This window comes from Siniperca chuatsi, linkage group LG19 (genome assembly GCF_020085105.1).
Source record: "Siniperca chuatsi isolate FFG_IHB_CAS linkage group LG19, ASM2008510v1, whole genome shotgun sequence".
In the NCBI taxonomy this organism is placed as follows: Eukaryota; Metazoa; Chordata; class Actinopteri; order Centrarchiformes; family Sinipercidae; genus Siniperca; species Siniperca chuatsi.
Genome location: NC_058060.1, coordinates 25,282,563 through 25,304,579, shown reverse-complemented (window position 1 = coordinate 25,304,579; position 22,017 = coordinate 25,282,563). Strand labels below are relative to the sequence as shown.

Here is a 22,017-nt window from a genome sequence, read left to right as displayed (position 1 = left end):
TTTCTGTTTTTGTTCTATCAGAGTTTTGGGTTTTTCATTTCACACAGCAGAGGAAACTAAATTCCTCTTCAAGGTCGCTTAATATCGTTGCCCATCTGTCGCCGTCCTGTCCATTTCCTTCGATAAATCCTAATTCTTGTATCACAGATGTGGGGTTTGTTTCCGCTGTCACTGGGGTGAAACGGATTTCCTGAATTCTTCTATGTTTTCTTTATATTGTGGTTTGCTAAACATGACGCTTCCCAGTGGACACAACAATCCATACAAGTATAAAAGAAAGACGATACCCGAATACGTTCGCTTGCAGCCCGGAGAGGCTTTAGGCACGTAGTAGTTAAATGTGTGTGTGTGTGTGTACCTGTACTGTTGCAGCAGTGTTCAGACTGACTGTGTGGTAACGGGGTTTGCTGGTCAGACGTGCAGGGAAGCCACACACGCTCTGCAGCCTGGCCCTGACGTCAGACAGGAAGGAGCCCAGCGCCCCCTGCAGGTCGGCCCGAGGGCAGCGCTGCAGCGGCTGCAGGCGGATACAGCTCAGAGGGTAGCTGCTCAGGGTGAAGGCTAAAGGAACATCCTGCAGGTCTGAATCATGCATACTGCACATCATTACTGGGCATTTCCAAAGTAATCATCAGGTTTTAGACGGATTCCTGCCTCCAACGCCACACAGAGCAGGTTCTACTGATCAGCTATCTATGTTTTAAACTCTTTTTATACTGATAATTAAGACCAAGAACTCTTTGTTGAACTTCAGTCTTGTTTTATTTCCTTTCTTATTATTTTTTTAACTGTGTCTTAAAATAATTATTTAAAAGAAACACTGGGAAATATATTGTTATTTCATTGATAAGGATGCTTTATATGAATATTTTCAGCTATAGCACCAGTCACGTGTCAGATGTAACGTTACAGTAATTTAAAACCACTCTGAAATAAATAAAAGCTGGACCAGATTTTGAACAATTGATTTTCCGGGTTCATATTAAGGCGGCTAATTAATCCAATTAATTCATTAGGAGCGTTTTAGGATACGTGAAGAGCCTCTGTCCCACTAGTCTGAAGTAGACGCTGCAGTACACCACCTCCTCCTCTGCAAGCTCAGGGAGTCTGTAACCATACTGGAAAACACACACACACACACACACACACACACACACACACTATCTATGAACTATCCCGTGTGTCTCTGAGAATATAATTAGGGCTGAAAAATGTTCAATATCCTTGCCAATATAATAATACCTTGGTTTCGGTATTGTGGAGACTGAATTTGACGAGTAAAGACGTTTCATTGTCTTTTAACATCTTTGAGAAAATCACCAAACTCACAACATAATGCTAACGTGCAAGAAGACAGAAAATATTAAATCTTAAGAAAGAAAGTCTCTGTTGACTCTGCAGGTCAACTTGTCAAATGCGTAAAATTTTTCAGTACTTGCCCAACTGATAACAGAGAAATAACTCAACAGGTAGTTTCCAGGTGATCTTACTGGTCAAAGACCGACTCCAGCTCTTTAAGATCCGTTTGGTTTTCTGCATTTTTTTGCTCTCATATATTTGTGTGTGTGTTGTGTACCAGGCGGTTCCAGTGGTTCTGCAGGTCTCTGTAGGTCCTAAATGGTCCGTCTCTGGGCAACTGACGGCTGATGGTGATAATCTGGCCTTTCTTCATGCTAAACACACACACACACACACACATATATATATATATATATATATATAAAATGACCTACTGAGAGAGGAATAAATCTGTCAAAGAGTGATTTTGTGAGCGAGTACATCAGGACAGAAGTGGTGAATCTCCAGCAGGCTGACTGCGGAGCTGCAGCTCCACCTGCTGCTCACAGTCTGTGTAACACAACCTGCCTCTCTCTGTCGGCCGCAGTGTCTTTTAAATCCCATAATTCACCAGCAAGTTGAAGCCTTTTACCTGTCTCACCTTGAGAATAAAACCGGACACTGAAACGACGAACTGAAGCCTTGAAATGTCAGTTTACTGGAGGAGATCAGCAGAGCAGCCGGCTGTCTAACTGGCCTGAACGCTAATACAGGACTGTGTTTGCATGTCATCCAGTTTATTATTATTGTGTATTACAGAACATAATATATAATACGTGTCATTACGTGGTTTGGCCAGTAAAATGTTCTGTGACAAGAATTTAGGGAAATCATGAAGCTGCAAACAAAAACCCTTCTGCAATATTATGTTTAAAGAAAGTCAATCACACGAAGTCTAATGTGTCTGTGCGGTGGTATTAAATAAGTGCATGTGCACAATACTGGGTGAGGAGCACAGAGAGTTTCACACAAACCTGTAGACCTGTGTGGGGAACACGATTCAAACTAGATCATTTCATACAGGCCTGACAGACAAAAGACGACGACAGAATTATTAATTATCACGTTGACCACATCTTTTAATTTGTAGAAAAAGCACCACAGGTGTGGTTGGATCTCTCTGGAGGCGTATCCCACCATGCGATGCTCAGAAGTAAAAGCTGACTGATTAACTCATTATAAAGTCACTTTTATCATTTATCTTATACATGCATCTGCAGATTCCATCCAAGTTTCTTAATTTAAAAGATGATATTTAGCTTAGATAACGCAGAGCTGGTGACGGTGATCAGCCTTTTTGGTGCCGTCTGTGCTGTGTCCAGCAGGTGGAGCTGTCCTACCTGGGCAGGACGTGACACCAGATGGCTCTTCCGGTGGAGGTGGGGTCGAGGACGGAGTCGGGATCACCGCAGAACCTCCTCAGCACTAACGGAGGGAGGTCAAAGTCCTCCAGCTGCAACAAACACACACAGAAATCCTGGTTTTCATGTACATTTTTTATTCTCATACCATGTTTTATTCGGATCGCGAGCTGCACGCTTTACATTTGATTTTCTTTTTACATCTCAGATTATGTTTGTTTGTTATGTAGCAGAATATGTGAGAGACTTAAATGAAACTTTATCCATGTTCCAGGGAAGAAGTGATTAGTTTTTGATGTGGATTCAGAAAATTTTACAGGGATTTTTTATTGCAAGGCAGGATAATTTTTTTGTGGCAATTTCCACATGAACTACAGCGCCTCTTTACATGTATTACATGTGTATTTCACTGCAGATTCGGATCCAGATGCAGATAAAAAATATTGTTAAAACACAAGAAAAGAGAGGACAGGTGGAGGTGTTTTCTACTCCTTTTGTTAATTTTAAGACTTTGGTTTTAAGAAGTAAACTTACATGGACATACATTAGATACTGAAAACTGATCCAAGTTAAATGAAAGTTATTTTGTTGTCTCACTGTGGTTGGCAGCAGTCTGACTGCGTTGGCGTCAATGCTGATGCACAGTTGGCCCTCACTGGTGCTCAGCTCCATTCCTGACACACACACACACACACACACACAGTAACTTCACAGCTCTGGATTTGTTGGATCCATGAAAGTTAAATGGGGGAGAAAACGTTGTGAAACTCCTCTTTGGTGTAATTTTGTCACTAATTTCTTGCCTCTTTGGTTCAGCAGAACAAGCTGACAAACACAACATCTGACGTATCGTCACCTTTTAAGTTGATATTGTAAATGTGTTCGCAAACAGCGGCTTGTTTCCGCCTCCAGCAGCTACAGAGCGACACGACGCTTCATCAGGAGGCGTGTCTGTGTCTCCTGATGGACGTCAGTCCGGTCTTCTCTCTGTCAGCTCTGTTTGGTCTCCAGCAGCTGCTGAGGGAAACATCTGGCTCTTTAGCTGCTAGATGCTCCGCTATGTTCAGCAGCTGCTCTCTGACTGCGTCTGTCTGCTGGCTGCTGCTGAGCAGGTAGCGTTCAGCGAGTTTATCAGAGATTGTTTGACGAAAACCGCTGCTGGAAACACTGAGACTGAACCAGACAGGAAATGTGCCGCAAAACCAAAACTAGGAGCTAAAAGAGGCTAAAAAGCTCCGTAGAGCTGCAGAGATGGAGACAATTCTTTATTTGACCGTTTGTTAATATGAAAATAGTCATCAGTGCAGCTTCAAGTGTCTGACGGAGAGACGCTGCTGCGGAGGAAAATCCCACTGCAGAAATCAGGCGTCAACATCAATTAAGTTGAAATTCAAATCCTGTAGTTTGCTGTGATGCATATTAGTCAAGAGAGACAGAAATGGTGATTTATTTTACTCAGTCAAATATTTTAAATCCCTGCCCTGACGTCTGCATCGTGCTTTGACAAAACACATAATGAAATGTTAAAAATACTAACTCCATGAGTTGTCAGTTATTTGTAATTTCACAGTCTTGAACTCACACAAATCATGTTCCAAACATTTGGAACAAAAATATCAGTGAATTCTGCAAAGGATCTCTGTGTTCAAAGGTTTCGTGAATAAACTCCCTGTGAATAACATCCCATTTTGAAGTAAACGTTAAATCGTCGGTTCATCAACCTACAACTCGTTTGCAACTCGTTTTCAAGGGATGAAAAAGCAAAAAGGTTCGGTTTGTGAAATACCGGATACTTCACCTCTTGAGGCTTCTACACATGCTTTAAAACAAACAGACTAAGAAGTAAAAATGTGGTTGAAGTGTTCGCAACCCGTGTCCACACTGAGCCCAAAACCTGCTGTTTCATTTTAAAAAGGTTGGAAACAACAACCCACATCTGTCAGACGTATTTTAATGTTTCAGCGAGGAGAGCTACTGCTGGCTAGGTTGAAACCTAATCATTTACCCAATCCCACATCCTCGTTAACATTCACACACATGTAATCTGATTATTATAATAAGGTTTGTTGGAGATAAATGAGCCACAGTGAAACTTACTGACAGCGTTGAGCCTCCCCCTCTCAGTCAGGAAGTCTTTTCCTGAGAACAAACACACAGTGAAAAACAAGCCAAAGCAACATAACTTTATACAGCAATGTAACTTTCAAGGCCGAGGCACGTTAACAGCAGCAACACTGCGGAGTTATTCTTTGGCTTACGGTGGCAGGAAGCTGTTTTCTTTGGTAAAAGTCTAAATTTTCAGACTTTTATTCAGTGTTAGGGGCACATGCTGAGTCTGTGCAGTACTGTGACGTGCTGCAGTTTTACCTAAGCTCCAAACGACACATTAGGTAAGGTGGGGTGGGGGTGTGTGTCTGTCCTGTAGTAGCCTGGTAGTGCTTTTATCAGCATGCTCTGTTAGCATCCGTACAACTGAGGCTACTGAGGGCTCAGTCGTTAGTACTGTCATGAACTAAAGTGTTGGACAGGTGGAGGTTTTGACCTGCTGGTGGTAGAGATGGGACAAAGTCATGCAAGAACATTTTTGTATTCTTATCCTATAAATCTATCTTACTTTTCCCCCGTGAGGTTTGCTTGTACTAACTGTCTTCACGGGACAAATGTGTCGTAAATCGCTCGTTTCAGAACGTAGACGTGTCGGTATATATTGTTAATTTTGTCCTGATGTACTGATTTGTCAAAATATCGTTCTATCTTTTTCTTAGAGCTCAGCCTGAGGTCAGATTAACTTCAGACTCGGTGCGTAATCACATGTAAACGTTCAAACGGTTCTTCCTCGACCGTTTGAACAAACAGACACACACATTTGTTTTTATGTCAGACTGGGTCCGAGGTGAAGGCTTGACTGAGTGTTGCAACACTCAGCTGTCACTCTGATCCAAGACACACACACACACACACACACATTAAAGCCAATTTCAGCAGATGCGCTCGAACACTGACAGTCTGTTAATAATCTACTGACAAAGGCTGACAATCAGTGTTACAGTACAGAGCTTGATCTGGCTTTTCTTTAAAGATGCTTCCCCACATACAGTAGCACCAGACGGACTCCAGATGGCGTTTCTGAGGTGTCCATTTTATTTAGTGAGCAGCTTCCAGACAGCAGCTCTGCGGTGATGTTTGTATCATACAGGCACCACCGCTAAAGCACACAAGTCCTTAGTTTTCATAAGATACAGCTTTAGTGAGGGAAGATGTGATGCTAAAGCTAGCTCGCTGTCGATATGCTCCTCTCACGTCCTGCTACGCAGTCGAAAAGGTTGTAACTCCTCTGCGCAGAGCCGACATCCCCAGTTAGCTAGCTTTAGCGTTAGGTGTGGGCTCACTAAAGCTGTGTTTTGAGAGAATTGAGGGGGTTTATGGAAGTTTAATAGCATCACTTGCATGAAACAAAGACCGAAGAGGAAGAGTCAAAGTCTGGGTTACCACAGAGCTGCTCACAAAGTTTATTATTGTTGTGGCACGTCAGAAACAATTACATCTAGAGTTACTTTGGGACTAATCTTCCTAAAACCCTCCTACAGCTTCTGCTGCTTTTCCTTCTTCTGTTTCGGTCTGTTTCAGTCTGACTACACCAACACACAGACATCTTCGATGGAATCTAAACTCGCTCAAAGTCCAAAGTTAAAATATACTCAAAGACGAAGCGTACCAGAGACGAGGTAGAGTCCTGCTTTATTCCAGCTGGGAGCCAGTCTGGTGATCAGAGAGTAGGACAGACAACACTGGAGGACACCTGGAAACACACACTGAGGAGAGCCCAGCTACACACACACACACACACACACATCCAACTAAAAGTAGTTTAAAATATTTGCAATTCCAAATGGATTAAAATTTGAAGGATTAACTAAATGGTATTAAAAACTCATGTGGCCTTTCTGACTGAGATTAAATGTAAAATTGCTGCCAAAGTGTAAACAGAGTAAGCGTTCAGCCACGGCACGCAGTTATCAGTCCATCGATCCATCGCTTCATCCCACCTGCAGGCCGCGTCTCTGTCCGAACACCTGGACGATTCCTTTCTGGAAAAACGGGATCTGTAGGAGGAGAAGAGTGTTTATCAGATACAACTAAACACAGAATGTCAAGATTCAGACGCAGACGAGGCAGTTATCTAACAAACCGTCAAGTGTTTTAAAATTCACGGAGATAAAATGTCATTTTGGCAGTTTACATCAGCTGGAATAAACTAGAAAAAAAAAGGCCACAGCATGAAAACATTTCACGCTGCATCCTTTCGTAACAAGTCCGTTTTTCTTTCTGTTTTCAAGTCATTTCTTTACAGCAAAACTGTGCAGAATATCGTTCTTTTTAATAGAAATTTGTGATGTTCAGTTTTCTGATTTAGCATGTGTGCAAACCAACATCCCTTCTTGTCTAAATTAATCTAATCCCCGACATTAAAATGTCTGTCCCTAGTTTTGATATTCCTGAAATCATAACGCATAGAAAGGTCACTTGTGGCTGTTCCCTTATCAAGCCAGAACCCAATGTTTATCTTGCTGGCCTTTCAACATCAAAAACACTCTCCTGTAATGTTGCCAGTACATGTTGTGATTAGTCAAACGCTAAACCGAGTGTTACAAACCTCATATCTACTCAGTCACCATGTAACTAGTTCTATAAAACTAGCTCTGCTAAACGTTCGACCTCTAGCCAACAAATCATTCTTTATTAATGACCTTATTACAAATGATTAACTAGATTTTATGCTTTGAACTGACTACAACCTCTGTCAGTCAGAGAGACAGGAACGGAGGGGGCGGAGGCGCTACCTTTTGCTCAAAGCACTTCAGCTGTACAAAGGTGGACCTGCGTGAGTTTTATATCGTTTGAATATCTCGCCCTTGTGCTCAATAGGCAGCACTCGTTTTAACAATATACAGCCTCCAAAACGGCGTTCTCTATTTCTCCCAGCTGGCCGCTCTTATTATCACCAAATATGAATTTAAATGGAGATTTTAACATTCATATTAACCCCCTAACAGGCTGTGGAACTCACGAATCTACTCGAAAGCCTCGAACTTACTCAACATGTCACAGAGGCCACAGGGTCGGCTACTGATAACGTTTCAGTGTCTCGTTCCCCCGTCTCTGATCTTCGACAGCGTCCTGTCCGTAGCGAGGGTGAGTGTTTGGTGCAGAAACGATTCTTCTTCTTTTGATCCGCGTGACGCGAGCTGCTCGTCAGATGAAATGGTTGAAAGGAGGAAGTCACGCAATCGAACATCTCTGCGGATAGACAACGCTGTCCACGACCCCGAGGTCCACCGCCGTATTTACAAAGAACACACAGTCACCCATAATTAGGGCTGGGAGATGCAGCTGAAAAATCTATTTTTAATGACCTATTGTTTAAAAAGGTGCAGTGTGTAAGGATTTAAGAGTTTAAAACATTAAAAAGAGAAACATAAACTGAGTTCAAGGTTCTCTCTTTTACTCTTAACTAAGACTAACTCGTCGTAAAACACGCTTCGTTCAAACTCGACAGAAACAAAGTAAAACTCACCAGAACCATCTGAGTTAGTCTTTCCACTGTTCCAACAATCACAAACCTGTATTTATCCGACCTGTATTGTAGTGTATAATATTTTGATTTCCTCCTACGACACTAAAAACGTCCTCCAATGAACCTGAACGGAAACGCCTCTAAAACACGCTTTCCAATTCATATTTGTTGTTTTTGAATGATCCAGAACAAAAACATAACCTGACCTGGATTCATTCAGCAGGACAGTGAACGAGAGCAGAGCGACACAGAGACATGTTTATGTTACAGAGGGTAATAAAGTGTGTGTGTGTGTGTGTGTGTGTGTGTGGGAAAGGCACACGGGGAATGTTTGGAATTCCAGCTATTCTGGCTGCGTGTTTCTGCTTGGGGAAGTGTCGGCACGCAACGACACCTCGCTGACACAACGCCTTGTCTAGCTTTACAATCAGTACGGCATACGACGCCCGATCAGGAAAAACTCCCCAAACAAAAACTTTTAAAATGGCAGAGCAACGGATCCCTCTCCCAGATCAGAGCTGCAACGATTCATCGATTAGCTGTCAACTATTAAATTAATTATAACTATTTTGATAATCGGTTTAAAGAAAAAAAAAAAAAAAAAAGTAAAAAGCCTCTGATTCCAGCCTTTACATGTGAATGTCTTCTGGTGTCTTTCCTCCTCTAGGACAGTAAACTGAACATCTTTGTGTTGTGGACAAAACGAGACGTTTGAGGACGACATTTTTCACCAGTTTCTGACATTTTATGGACCAAACAACTAATCGATTAGTGACAATGAAAATAAACGTTGTGTGGTGACGTGTGTACAGAAGATATATATGTGTGTTATAGTCGCGGTCACACTGTTTCATCGACAGCCGATCACCAATAAGATACAGCCGCAGTAGTTTGATTTTAAGCCGCAGACTCGCCTCTGAAATCTTCTAACACCGCAGCATCTCCGTAGCGTCAGCTGTCACTTTTCTCAAACGTTTTATGTCTCATTTAGGGAAGAAACTTCATTCAAACAGTCGTTAGCTGCCGATCACGTCCTCTGGTTTACTGTGAAGGCTGATCTCTGCCACCAGACTCACAACAAATCTGCATCCTAATCAGATTACAATCTGCTGCAGAGGTGAAGAAAGAGTCTGTGTGTGTGTGTGTGTGTGTGTGTGTGTGTGTGTGTGTGTGTGTGACTGTGGTGGCGACTGTGGTGGCGTGCAGAGCTTGATGTATGCGTGCAGCATTTCCACGGCGACCACAACCGCAGACAGATCTCATTCATCCCGCTCGTCGAGTTTACAAGCCGAGTGTTTCGTGAGGCGACGACTACACAAACACGCAGCCAATCACAAACAGGTACACTGACAGAGATCCAAAGTTAATGCGTCAGCAAACCGATATTAACTTCAGTGGTTTGATTATAAATCTTTCCTTTTGTTCTCAGCTCTTTCTTGAAAACGAGATCTTGATCACAATGATAAAGACCGAGCAGCGTCTTACAGCCTGAAACAAACTGCTAACATTATAACACGTTCATCTGCTTTTCTAAAATAAAACATTAACCTTTAGGCGGAAAGGGACTCGGTGTTATTTGTTATAGGTCAGCTAGTGATTAAATCGACAAACCCTCACGAAGTATCACACGTCATTATATTATATTACATAAAAGATATTTAAAATGTTTGAAATATAAATATTTAGGTTAGACTTTAAATATATTAGAATATTAAACTGAACAAATCATATCTCGATTACTTTAAATGTGAAATCTAGTCGCAAAAAGCACATTTTATGTGTGTGTGTGTGTGTGAAGGTGATTGTGTCTATCTCTGTGAGGACTAAATACAGTTTTAGACCTTGAGAGTGAGGACATTTTGTCCAGTCCTGCCTTCTTCAAAGGGCTGACTGAGAGCCAAGACTCTCATAACAAATATAAACCCTGAGACAACGTAAACTGGATTTTGACACGCCATTACACCTCGGTAGCTATCACTATTTTATTTATATTATGCATATTTTATACATTATTATGTCTTACTTTAAATACTCTTTATTTCTGGTTCGTCGTGGTAAATGAACGAGCCGGACTACAGTACGGCTGTATAGTTTTTATGACCCATGAATGTGACGACGTACCTTTATCTGTAAGGCATTAACCAGAAACGTTCCCCTGTGGATAATCTATCTATCGATGCACATCGATATCACAACATGCAGTTACACACAGCTTGATAGAGAACAGCCTCCTCGTTAGGGTTACTCTTTCAAGCATGTGTGTGTGTGTGTGTGTGTGTGTGTGTGTGTTTCTTACGGCCATGACCACTGTGATATCAGTGAAGGAGTCCAGAGCCGGAGAGGCCAGAATATCCGAGTACAGCAGCACCAGCTCTCTGTGGACACACACAGTTTACACTCAAGGACACGTCCACATGAACGCTCAAGCGATACGGTAAAACCTGATTTTGTCCTTCACACTGAGCGGGACGAGACGATGGCTGATGTAATTACAGATGTAAACCGGTGCTGGTAAAAAAACCTGTCTCCTGCATTTGGTCGAGTTCACCTCACGGCTTTGAGGAAACACTTTAAAAACGCATCGTCTGTCCCTGAAAACAGCTTTTCATCTAAAAAGAGGAAAGGTATTCCTCTTTTTTCCCCCACATTTTTAAACCAGCTTTAATTAAAATGTAGTATTTAAAAAGTATGTAAACTGACACAACGGGCTGGAAACACATAACATTTTGTTACAAGTGGCGAAAGCACTTTTGATAGATGTGGTCGCTGAACGCGGTGAAAAATGACCCCACGGAAAGCGTGAAGGACTCCTTACGAAGAGACTGTGAAGTTTAAGCGGCCGTCACCTGCAGGTCTTGATCTGTTTGCTCCTCAGCTCCTCGCCGCCGTCCTGCAGCGTCAGAGTGACGCAGCACAGCGTCTGCAGGTCTGGAAGCCCGAGGAAAAACAACGACTGCTGGACGCCTCCACTCATCCTGCACACACACACACACACAGACGCTGTATCATCACAACACATGTGTAAAGGATTTTATACCCGCCCTAAAGCCCTCAACCAACATTTGAGTTTAGTTCAACAGGTAGCTGATTTTCACTTTAAATTATAATATCCACAGAGCTTAAATGACAATTCAATCGACTCATCTATTAAACAAGTCGCTTATCACGTATAAATAATATTTCCTGGTCTTAAATATAAAAAGGATTAGAGCTGAAACGATTAGTCAGTGAATCCATAAAGCGAAGGACAGAAAAGTGAGTCTGCAACTACTTTAATAATCAATTAATTTATCAAGCAAAAATATTAAAATATTCTCCAGTTCCAGCTTTTTACACGCGAGAATTTGTTTTATATATTTGTAAACTGAATATCTTTGGATTTTGGACTGTTTAGTCAGACAAAACAAACCATAATTAACAGATTAAATAATGATGAAAATAGTAAATTAGTTGCAGCCCTTCTTTTTTTTTTGATGCCATTATCAATGAAAATGACTGATATTGATGGTTTTCTGATCATTTTAACACGACCTCCGCTAACTTATAATGGACATGACAACTTTTGACACCTTACAGACTAAGAAAAACATAAATCAATAATAAAATAATAGTTAGTTAAAGCCTTAATCTGTCTCACTCACCTCTTTGAATCTCCCTGATGTCTGCTAGCTTACCAGTTAGCTAAAACAAGCTAATGCTACCAAGAAGCTAGTGGCGGCTAAGCTGGCTAATTAACCTAGCTAATTCCGTTTTTTTCAGCTTTATATTGATATCTAGGTCACAAGCCTTATATTTATATTTACACTAGACCGTGATATTAGTTGTTTTCTGAGGGAAATCTTGGTTTCATGACAATTATTACAGAAAAGAGACAATTTCAGTAAATGTGCTTCATCGTAGCCAAAGATGTTTGAGGAGGCTAACAGGATGAGCTCTCACTCTGCTTCCATTTACACAAACAAACGCCTTTCTAGCGTTTAAACAGGTTATGTCTTCGCTATTTTTCACTGGAAATGTGGATAACTGAATGGCACTTTATGTTTTATAATTTGAAGTTGCACATTATGTGTTTTTTTAACATTTTTAAAATATTTGCCATTAAGTTTTACAACTGTCAGGCCAAGAAAAAAAATTAAGAGATACATGAATATGAATAAATGTAATTTTTTTTTTTTTATGTTTATCAAGCTCGTGGCCTCCCATTCTGGTCAATGAGCCAGGCAACTTTAATTAAGGAGACTACACATGAATGGTTGATTTTTTAACAGTTGACAGTGGGTGATCATCTTTTCCACCGGAGTGACAAGACGTATCAATATAGACTATCTTTGATTTGGAGTCGGCCGGTTTTCCCGCCAGAGAGCTTGGGGAAGGAAAATAAAACTTTTTCCACACAATGTCCCGACTTAATCTCACCATTTTTACAAGTTTCACAAGTCGACTGGGTGTTGAGGATACAGCAGAACCTCCGGCTGCCCGCAGAAATGCACCGAGTGACCGATAAAACACTCATTACGTGAGGTACGTGAGAAAACACCCGCACCCGCTCCTCGCGTGAGAAGCAGTTTCCTTGAAAGTTACTGAACTGAAGTAAACTTGAGCCTCGTTCTCGCCCACAGCTCGCTGATGACTGACAGGGTGAGGGCCAATCAGAGAGTCCCAGTCATAGGTAAGGAAGAGAATGACCAATAGCAGCGCTGGAAGGACGCTGGGGGCGGTGTCAGTCAACGTCCCCGGAACTTTGAGGCTTCGTGAAGCTTCCAGAAGTACATGCAATCTGACCGGAAATACGCATTTCAAAATAAAATCAAAGTGCGTCGAACTGGCGTTTAGAGATGTACTGTTATTTCAATCTGTCTTGTCCTGATATAATTTTGTTGTGTTCCTAATGAGTCGCTCAGTGTTTGAATGTAGGATTCAACTGATAAAACTAATTAAATAAAAAAAAGTAAGAAAACAACTGCACAGAAAAGGCTGTCATTTGATCCCACTGCACACTTCGTGTGAGGCCCCAAGGTGTGCCGCACCTGTACGCAACACAATACCTGTCCTTACATTCAAGGGACAGAGCTAATCCTCCGAAATACAAAACCTGACAATCTGTTTCCAGAAAGACTCTACTCAGTTATCAAACAGGTAAACGTACAGCAGCGTATGTGCTCTGTGTTTTATATTATCATAAAATCTATTTAATTCAGCATCGACTATCAGCAAATACTCAATTTTACTGCTCCGTAGGCCCATTAAGTAATTAAGTCCATTGGCGAGAACTGACATCACAAAGTTTTAATAAAACTCAAATTAACTATTGTTACTTTCCATTACTTTCTATTTTTAAACACAATAACAGGTATGGCCTTTGGACTGACACGTGGTTTAGGAAAGAGAGTCCTAAATTGCAAAATGAGCTAAAAAACCTTTTTTTTTATTGTTAGAAGAGACTTTGAGGATTCTGGAAATACCTTAAAAACTGCAGTAAGCGCTGTGTTAAAATGTCTCTTGGGGGGGTTTCAAAGGTCATCGGGGATTTATCTGTCGGAAAGAGCGCTGCTTTGCTATTAATGTAATTACATACATCTGCTGGAGACTTATACTGCCATGAAAACCTTTTAAAAAAGCATAATAATAGGTTTATACACATTAACATTTGCACTACATTCCCACTACATACCTAAGTTTTTTTGCAGTATATCTTGTATATTACACTGATATGCACATATTGTACATATCTTTTGTGTGTGTATATATATATATATATGTGTGTGTGTGTGTGTGTGTGTGTGTAACTGTATATGTTCTTTTTAAATATAATTTAGTTTCACTCTAATTTAAAACATTTTAATATTTGTAGATATATTTTCAGCACGGAGGGGGCTACAGTCCCCATTGCATAGACTTTGGACCAAATGTTACTGTTACACATAAATCAACGACACCTTTATTTTGAAAGCCGAAGCCGGAAGCGTCGTGTTGTATTCTTGTGGTCTTGACGGCGGTGATCTAACAGCCCTGAAACTTGGGACTGTGGTGGACAGAAACTGGGGTAAATGTCGGTGAGTTTGTGCGGAGTCACGGTCCTGACAGGCTCGGTGGGATTATATAACCACTAACAGGACGTTTAGCTGCTCCTGCCGACTTTCAGCGGGTCTTTCCTTTCAAACCGACGGAGATTTCAGGGACACAAATGGGTGAAAACGAGGAAAAGAGCCCCGATGGAGTCAGGTATTACAGACTGTCAGAGATCGAGGAGCAGAACACGTTCAAATCCACGTGGATCATCATTAACAACAAAGTCTACGATGTCACCAAGTTTCTGGAGGAGGTGAGTTAAGTTTGAGGACATTTTATGTCAACAGAACCAGCATGCGGGAATCTTCCACAACAGGAAATGAACCAGACTCCACAATCAGGGACACTTAACCACACTGAAAATAACTTTGAAAGTGTGTTGTGTTGCAAAATGTGAATTTATTTGACTGAAGTCTGGTGGCAAATTCAGAGCTTCTGCTCCGTTGAACAGGCTGGAGACTTCTGTGTTGAGTTCGGTATCACAGGGGCCCCAGAACGGCTCCTGGGGGAACCTCTTCTAAATCTAAACTTAGACATCAGACCCCTTATCAATAACCAACAGTCAGTCCATGTCAGCTGATTATTCATGATATGCAGCTGTGAAGCAGGCTGACTTGTAACGCCACAGATCGGAGGTTTCCTGAAAAGAACCGTGTAATTTGAGGAAAAAGCTCCATTTAAACCCAGATTTGTTATTATAAGAAGCTTCGTTCTCTGTATTTGTTGAATTGTTCGCTTTCCCGTGGACACATTTCTAGAAGAAAACTTAAAGGAAGTTGTTAGGAAATTACAGACCATTGGAATAAGTCATTACCTTGTTACTCAGGTTAGCTGTTTGGACCTTTGACCAATGAGACGAGGTTTTCATGCTGTACACGGTTCATGGTGTTGTCCAACAGTTAACCCAGTTTTCAGGCTGAACAGCTGTTACAGCTGCGGCCTTGTATTGTTGGTAAATCATTGCCAGCACACTGCCGGCCCGTTGGATATGTTAGTGTGTATAACTCGACTTCCTGTAATGATTCATCTGTTCGAACGTGGAAGTTCGTGCTTGACTCTGGGCACAGAAAGTGCGACAGTCGTCTGAGTTCATTCATTCAGGAAGACAGTGAGATGCAGCTGAAAGCTAGGAAGTGGACCTTTGAGCTGGGATTATTTTGTCACGCCCGTTTCTTTAGGGTCGGACAAAATAATTAAGGTGCACTGCGACTTTTTCTTGAATGATTTGGTGTCAAGCCCCAAACGCTCACTACAGCACCACACGTGGATTCATCCGCCGCTGGAAATAGTCCCCAACAGACGCTCTGTTTCCTCCTGTTGGTCTGATAAAAACTACAGCGAGCAGCTGTTTGAGGAAACTACTGAGCCTTTTTAAACAGGAAACTATAGATCTGTGTTTTTAAAGACTCACGTCTTCAGCAGGAACCAATGGGCTCGCAGCTGAGCGCCGCAGACAGGAAGTGAGTTGTTGGGTTTGGTCTTTGCGTAGAGGATGGAGCTGACCATGTGTTTGATTTGGATTATCAAACTGTTTTTGCTGCATCTTCTACATTAGCAGCTTAATCTACTATCTGCTCAATGTTTCGCTTGCAATTATCAATCATGATTATTAGTATTATTGATGTGTGTTAACTAATACATTTTACTGTGTCGGCGCAGAGAACGACTTCATGGTTCAGTGCTTTAAATTGATCATTTGGTCGGTTATCAGTTGCGCCGATTCTTAGCTTCGTGAACATTTAATCAGCTGAATGATTCATTGATTAGTCAAAGAGGCCTGTATGTGTGTAAATAATCAGAAGTTGCATTAAGCGCCAATTCAAACTGCCCTTCTACATGATGTGAGACCTGATTATAATTAATTAATTATGCAAAGGGTAACCATGCGCCCATATGTTAATATCCATGCCTGATGGTGCAGTGCTGCTGCATTCAACGCTTTAGAAAGATCAATATAGAAAACTGGGAATGGACGGTTTCGTCACTGTTATCGTTTCCTCTGCTGGGTCTGAACATGAACACGTGCGTTTGTTTTTCATCTCAGCACCCGGGAGGAGAGGAGGTGCTGAGGGAGCAGGCGGGAGGAGACGCCTCCGAGAGCTTCGAGGACGTCGGACACTCCAGCGACGCCAGAGAGATGGCCGGCACCATGGTGATAGGAGAGCTGCACCCGGTCAGTCCCCGCCGCCGTTGTTGTCACGGAGACTAAACGTAACAGTGCTGCAACGCTTTCAGTGTAATTTCGTAATGTGGCTGAAGACGTCACGCGCTGTAACGTAACCGTCTGTCTTGTCCGCAGGACGACAGAGACAAGATCGCCACGCAAGAGGTGAGTGAAGCAGTTTGTCGGAGTCCAACCCCGATGATGTCGTAGCGATGTCACCGTCTGAGACTCCAGGTGTCCAGCAAAGACTTAGCATTACGAACCGGAGGTGTGGAGTCTGAAAGACGTGGGCGTCTCCCAAACTGGGAGGGACTAATGAAAGACAGCAATCCAGTTGCATGATGGGAAATGTAGGATGTCTCCACCTCTGAGTCTTTTTTTAGTCCTTTGAATAATGAGAATTGTATTATAGTTTCTATGTGTTTTCTTGTGTTTTGCTGCGCACGGCTCTGTTCTTTAGCACATTTGATGTGACGCCCAACGATTTGTCCCTTTTGTGCACGAGATGTTCGTTATAAAAATGTCTTCTTTGCTTTGGTACACGTGTGAGTCTCAGCGCTGAGCCCTTCACTGTGATGAGGCTGAATCACTGAGAGTCTGATGATGTCCGTGCTTTGTGTTTTACAGGAAACACATGTGACCACTCTGAAGGACGAGCCCAGGTACGCGCACACACACACACACACACACACACACACACACACACACACACACACACACACACACACAGGTGTGTGAGGTGGTGATTAGATTAGAGACGAGAGCAAACGGGAGAGAGACTGTTCTGAGATCAGTCGGAGTCTGAACTGAACGCGAACGTCGCTGCTAGCTAGCTTACAGCTAACGTCCGTCCAGTCTGTACATTGGCTGTTTGGGGCGAATAAACACCGGCTGCACAAACGGACCAGACGTGAGGTGAAACGACATCATCCCTTTCTGCCTGAACACCTTTTCACACCTGCGGCGCTCGGCCCTGAGCTAACTGCAGCGATTCTGCTTCTCTTCCCCGCTGATCTCAGCGCAGTCTCTCTGGGTTTTAGATGGTGTTCGTTAGTCAGGTGGTTGTGTTTTTCTGTCAAGTTGGTGGACTAACTAGTTAGTTACAGTTACATTTAGCTCGCTGTGTCTCTGTCCTCCAGCTGGTGGCCTAACTGGGTGAATGGGTTGGTTATTGAATTAGTTAGTTACTTAGTTAACTCGCTGTCTGTCTCTCCTACAGCAGGTGGTCGAACTGGCTAGTTACATACTTAACTGTCTCTCTGTTCCAGCTGGTTGTCAGTCTGGTTAGTTAGTTAACTAGCTGTCTCACTCTCTTGCAGTTTGTGGTCAAACTGGTTAGTAAGTTAGTTACATATTTAACTAGCTGTCTTTCTCTCTTGCAGTTGGTGGTTTTTGTTAGTAGGTTAGTTACATATTTAACTAGCTGTCTTTCTCTCTTGCAGTCGGTGTTTTTTCTCATTAAGTTAGTTACATATTTAACTAGCTGTCTTTCTCTCTTGCAGTTGGTGGTTTTTGTTAGTAGGTTAGTTACATATTTAACTAGCTGTCTTTCTCTCTTGCAGTTGGTGTTTTTTATTAATAGGTTAGTTACATATTTAACTAGCTGTCTTTCTCTCTTGCAGTCGGTGGTTTTTCTTATTTAGTTACATATTTAACTAGCTGTCTTTCTCTCTTGCAGTTGGTGTTTTTTATTAATAGGTTAGTTACATATTTAACTAGCTGTCTTTCTCTCTTGCAGTTGGTGTTTTTTATTAATAGGTTAGTTACATATTTAACTAGCTGTCTTTCTCTCTTGCAGTCGGTGGTTTTTCTTATTTAGTTACATATTTAACTAGCTGTCTTTCCCTCTTGCAGTTGGTGTTTTTTGTTAGTAGGTTAGTTACATATTTAACTAGCTGTCTTTCCCTCTTGCAGTTGGTGTTTTTTGTTAGTAGGTTAGTTACATATTTAACTAGCTGTCTTTCTCTCTTGCAGTTGGTGTTTTTTATTAATAGGTTAGTTACATATTTAACTAGCTGTCTTTCTCTCTTGCAGTCGGTGGTTTTTCTTATTTAGTTACATATTTAACTAGCTGTCTTTCCCTCTTGCAGTTGGTGTTTTTTGTTAGTAGGTTAGTTACATATTTAACTAGCTGTCTTTCTCTCTTGCAGTTGGTGGTCTAACTGGTTGATTCCCGTTCTGGTAGCTTCCATCGTTACGCTGTTGTACCGCATCTACACCGCAGAGAGTGAGTGACATCATCAGACATGCAGCTGTGATGTCATCAACAGGCACTACAGTCAAATGCCCCAACTTCTGATTGACAGCTGCACCAGCCAATGGCAGCGTAGACTGGCTGCTGCAGACCAACAACCATCTGATCAGTGGATTAAAAACATCTGTTCTAGGATAACTCTACGCTGCCCCTCTCCTGTCACAGCACTACAATACCCAAGGTTCATTTCATGCTGTTTAACCAACCAATCACATGGCATTATGTTAATGAAGTCATTCACGTCGTTGAATTCAGTGTGACATTTTGAAATATGGATGTTTTATACAATCTTTATGATTTAAAATCTTGTAGAAACGCAGTGAATGTATAATTTGTTGTATCTTTTTATGTCTTTGTAACCGAACGTAAATGAGTTTATATAAATGCAATCAGCAGCAGAGCATCATGCTGTCATCACACTACAGTCATGTGACTGTGCTCGGATCCTTAATGCAGATTATCATAACATGAAATACTGATTACGAATGAAGAAAATGTTTGAAGTTTGACCTCCTGTCACGGGTCGCAGGTTGTGAGCTGTTCGACGAAAGGGGGAGTTCTGCTCATCTGTCTGTTCATTTGAATATTTTTTATAGGCCTGAAGAGGTAAAACTTTCCAGTAATTATTAGAATAAAATCTTAACAAAATACACCAAAATTTGTGCAGCAGACATTTGCCATCATGTCATTAATCGTCTCTTGACTGCTTGGTTAAGTCCTGACTCGAAGGTTTGGAACAACAAGTCTAAGTTACACACAAATATTGTTTCAAGAGAGTTTAGGTGAAAGTCAAGGTACAGTACTCACTTGTAGTCGTAGGATACAGGGAAATGAAACTGGACACAGTAAAAACAAACCAGCACGACAGAACGGGTGCAGAAGACTATGAAAAAGATCAAAATAAAATACCGGTGATCCAGTAACTAGTTGTGCTTATCAGAAAAGGTACGATGATCGTTGATAAAGTGCAGTGGACGTGGAACCTGCTTCGTATTAAAACCGATGTTGAAACAAACGTCCTGTTTAACCCAGACAACCTTTCAGCCAAACGACCCAGTTTTGACCTTTGTGTCGAGACGGCGTTTGACCTGAAAACCACCAAATCAAAGCCGACTGGCTGACCTGGCAGCTGCGAGTGTCTCTCAGTGCTGCAGGTAAACAGCTCGACGCGAGCGGCTGCTCCGGGGCCAGATTCTCTTTACGAGTCGGTTAGTTATTTGTTTGGGATATGCACCACCACGATGTCTTATCGCGGGGCCGTGTGTCAGGGCTGCATATTCCTAAATGAATCTGCGTCTCACAGGATTCCCACATGGTCTGCTTGCTACCTTTTGACTGTATCACACAATCTTCCCCGGCAGATAGAGATATTCAGCTTTGACCTCGCAAACAGCAGCTGATGAGTCTCCGAGGTCAGGAACAGTGAGTTCACAGCTGCAGATACAGAGACCAAGCTCTGATATTTACTGGGATTCTGCTCAGAATCCGTGGATATAAAAGCACGTTACTATCAGGTTTTCAAAGATGGCCGCAGCTCTGCAGAATATGTGACTAACGGTTCAGTTTAGTAAACTTTTAATAGAAACCCTGCTCAGCTCTGCTGATCCAGGATCAGTTAATAGGACTGCGTTTTGATTTTATCACGTTCAGACTGAAAGAGAAAACGTGAACCAGTCGAGATCTTAGAGTTCTGCGTGGGCCTGAAACTAAGACCTAAACCCGGCCTGAAGACCAGTGCTGCCAAATTTGAGATCCAAACCCGACCCGAGACCCGAAGTTAAGCTTTGGCCTAATTCACTCGATCGTTTCTGGCCTTTAACTCGTAAGACTGAAGCTAGACAGAGGCTGCACTCGGTTTCCTTCCTCCCACTGGGCATTGTGTGTCTATTAGCAGCACATTTGGCACAGAAAGACTTTTTAAAATAAATTATATTTGAAAATAACTTAACCTGAATCTGTTTCAACATGGCCCAGACCTGAACCAGAACCCGATACTGTGACAGGAAGCAGAAACACGAATCTGTGAGCATAAATGAAGAATGTTTGTTCAAAAAGTGCCAATTAACTTTAACTTTCTCTTTGCAAATTGCAGAGTTGTGAATGTTTCTGAACGCATGTTAGGCGCGTGACATAATAACAGAAAACAATCCAGCTTTTCAGAGACGCTGCAGGATAAAGAATAAGCCTTTTCGAGGTTAGTTTGGTAACTGGAGTTAGATCACACGTCTACAGGGCTGATGCGACTGAGATGGTGAGGCCGTGAGCCTGCGTTGGTCTGTCAGTCCGCCTGCAGTCTGTCCAGACCAGAACCAGAACCGAAACCGAACACACTGGAACTGTGCAGCTTCTTGTTTTTACAATAAAAATGATTCAGTCACAGAATCAGTCCGACCTTTCTTGACTCTTCTCAGCTTTACCTTGCCTTGAGACCAGAAGAGGGAGTTACACATCAGATCCTGGGAATATTTGGATTCGTCTTTATCGGAAAAACGGCAAAAGAAAAATCTGCCGCTTCTGTTTTTATTCTCCTGAGTGGAAGGTGTGGTGTGCTGCAGCCGCGAGAAACTCATCAGCTTCATCAGTTAAATGTGAAACACAAAGTCGGTCAGACTCTCGGTGATCAGAGAGATCATCAAAGGTCATTTCCAAAAACATAAAGATGTTCCATAAAAATATAAATGTGTAAAAAGGAAACTGCCAATATCAGATTCATTCATATATTATTACCTTGTGTCATGTTTCAGTATTATACATCTGTTTGACAATAGTGTCGTGTGCACATTCACTGATGAAACTAAACTTAGTGATGAAGACCAAGAAGTGACTTCTCACTGAATCCGGGCCAGAAACTAGAGAAATGCTGCCATCTGGTGGTCAAACGTCTTCACCACCAATTTAAAGAAAATGGACACATTTGCTGCTTTTGAGTGAAAAACGTTTCTGAAATATTTAGCCGCCATGTGTTTCATTATCAGCATAATTTCATGAGTTTTAAAAACGGTCTTCAGAGTTTCAGGCAGTGGAGAAAGATGCTCCTTCAATAATGGCTATTCAGCAGATAAAAACAGTACAGTTCAGACACCAAATATATTATTTATATTAATATATAATATATAATAAATAGCTGAAATAGGCCCCAAAAGAAGAAAGTGTCCCCACAGCGACAGGGGAGAATACAGTTGAAACCATTTTCCTCTCAAATACCACCAACTTTGAGTTTTCCAGGCCAGAAAAGTGCCGTGAAGCTTTACTTCCT

At 41.9% G+C, this 22,017-nt stretch overlaps 3 protein-coding genes across 22 annotated transcripts in view; 2 read left to right on the top strand and 1 right to left on the bottom strand.

Moving 5' to 3' along the window:
• The window catches only part of LOC122866462 (protein NLRC3-like), an 876,731-nt gene that overhangs the window by 421,437 nt on the left and 433,277 nt on the right, over window positions 1-22,017 (top strand). The window lies entirely within an intron of this gene.
• The window catches only part of LOC122866467 (uncharacterized protein DDB_G0271670), a 58,720-nt gene that overhangs the window by 26,370 nt on the left and 10,333 nt on the right, over window positions 1-22,017 (bottom strand). For 2 of the 14 annotated variants that reach the window (XM_044176168.1, XM_044176172.1), the window contains exons 1-11: window positions 12,691-12,827; window positions 11,121-11,249; window positions 10,571-10,649; window positions 6,746-6,802; window positions 6,415-6,526; window positions 4,797-4,838; window positions 3,234-3,373; window positions 2,679-2,791; window positions 1,577-1,673; window positions 1,033-1,118; window positions 359-545 (exon numbers count right to left, since the gene is read on the bottom strand). In XM_044176168.1, coding sequence (XP_044032103.1) covers window positions 359-545; window positions 1,033-1,118; window positions 1,577-1,673; window positions 2,679-2,791; window positions 3,234-3,373; window positions 4,797-4,838; window positions 6,415-6,526; window positions 6,746-6,802; window positions 10,571-10,649; window positions 11,121-11,248 — 1,041 coding nt within the window. In that variant the 5' untranslated portion in view covers window position 11,249; window positions 12,691-12,827. Of the gene's footprint in view, window positions 1-358; window positions 546-1,032; window positions 1,119-1,576; window positions 1,674-2,678; window positions 2,792-3,233; window positions 3,374-4,796; window positions 4,839-4,957; window positions 5,945-6,414; window positions 6,803-7,794; window positions 8,224-8,274; window positions 8,508-10,570; window positions 10,650-11,089; window positions 11,250-11,915; window positions 12,159-12,690; window positions 12,828-15,157; window positions 15,706-22,017 lie in introns of those variants that run through there. The other 12 variants (XM_044176170.1, XM_044176173.1, XM_044176169.1 and 9 more) reach the window with 12 other exon arrangements.
• Window positions 14,261-19,432, top strand: LOC122866510 (cytochrome b5). 3 transcript variants are annotated; one of them, XR_006375718.1, is made up of 5 exons: window positions 14,261-14,596; window positions 16,388-16,554; window positions 16,643-16,672; window positions 17,135-17,169; window positions 18,658-18,816. XR_006375718.1 is itself a non-coding variant. In XM_044176276.1 (5 exons), the coding sequence occupies exons 1-5, from the start codon at window positions 14,459-14,461 to the stop codon at window positions 18,740-18,742; spliced, it is 417 nt and encodes a 138-aa protein (XP_044032211.1). In that variant the 5' UTR covers window positions 14,268-14,458; the 3' UTR covers window positions 18,743-19,432. The 3 variants fall into 3 exon arrangements, 2 of the variants coding, with proteins under 2 accessions (XP_044032212.1, XP_044032211.1); XM_044176276.1 differs by having other exon boundaries at window positions 14,268-14,596; window positions 16,388-16,516; window positions 18,658-19,432; XM_044176277.1 differs by lacking the exons at window positions 17,135-17,169; window positions 18,658-18,816 and having other exon boundaries at window positions 16,643-16,673.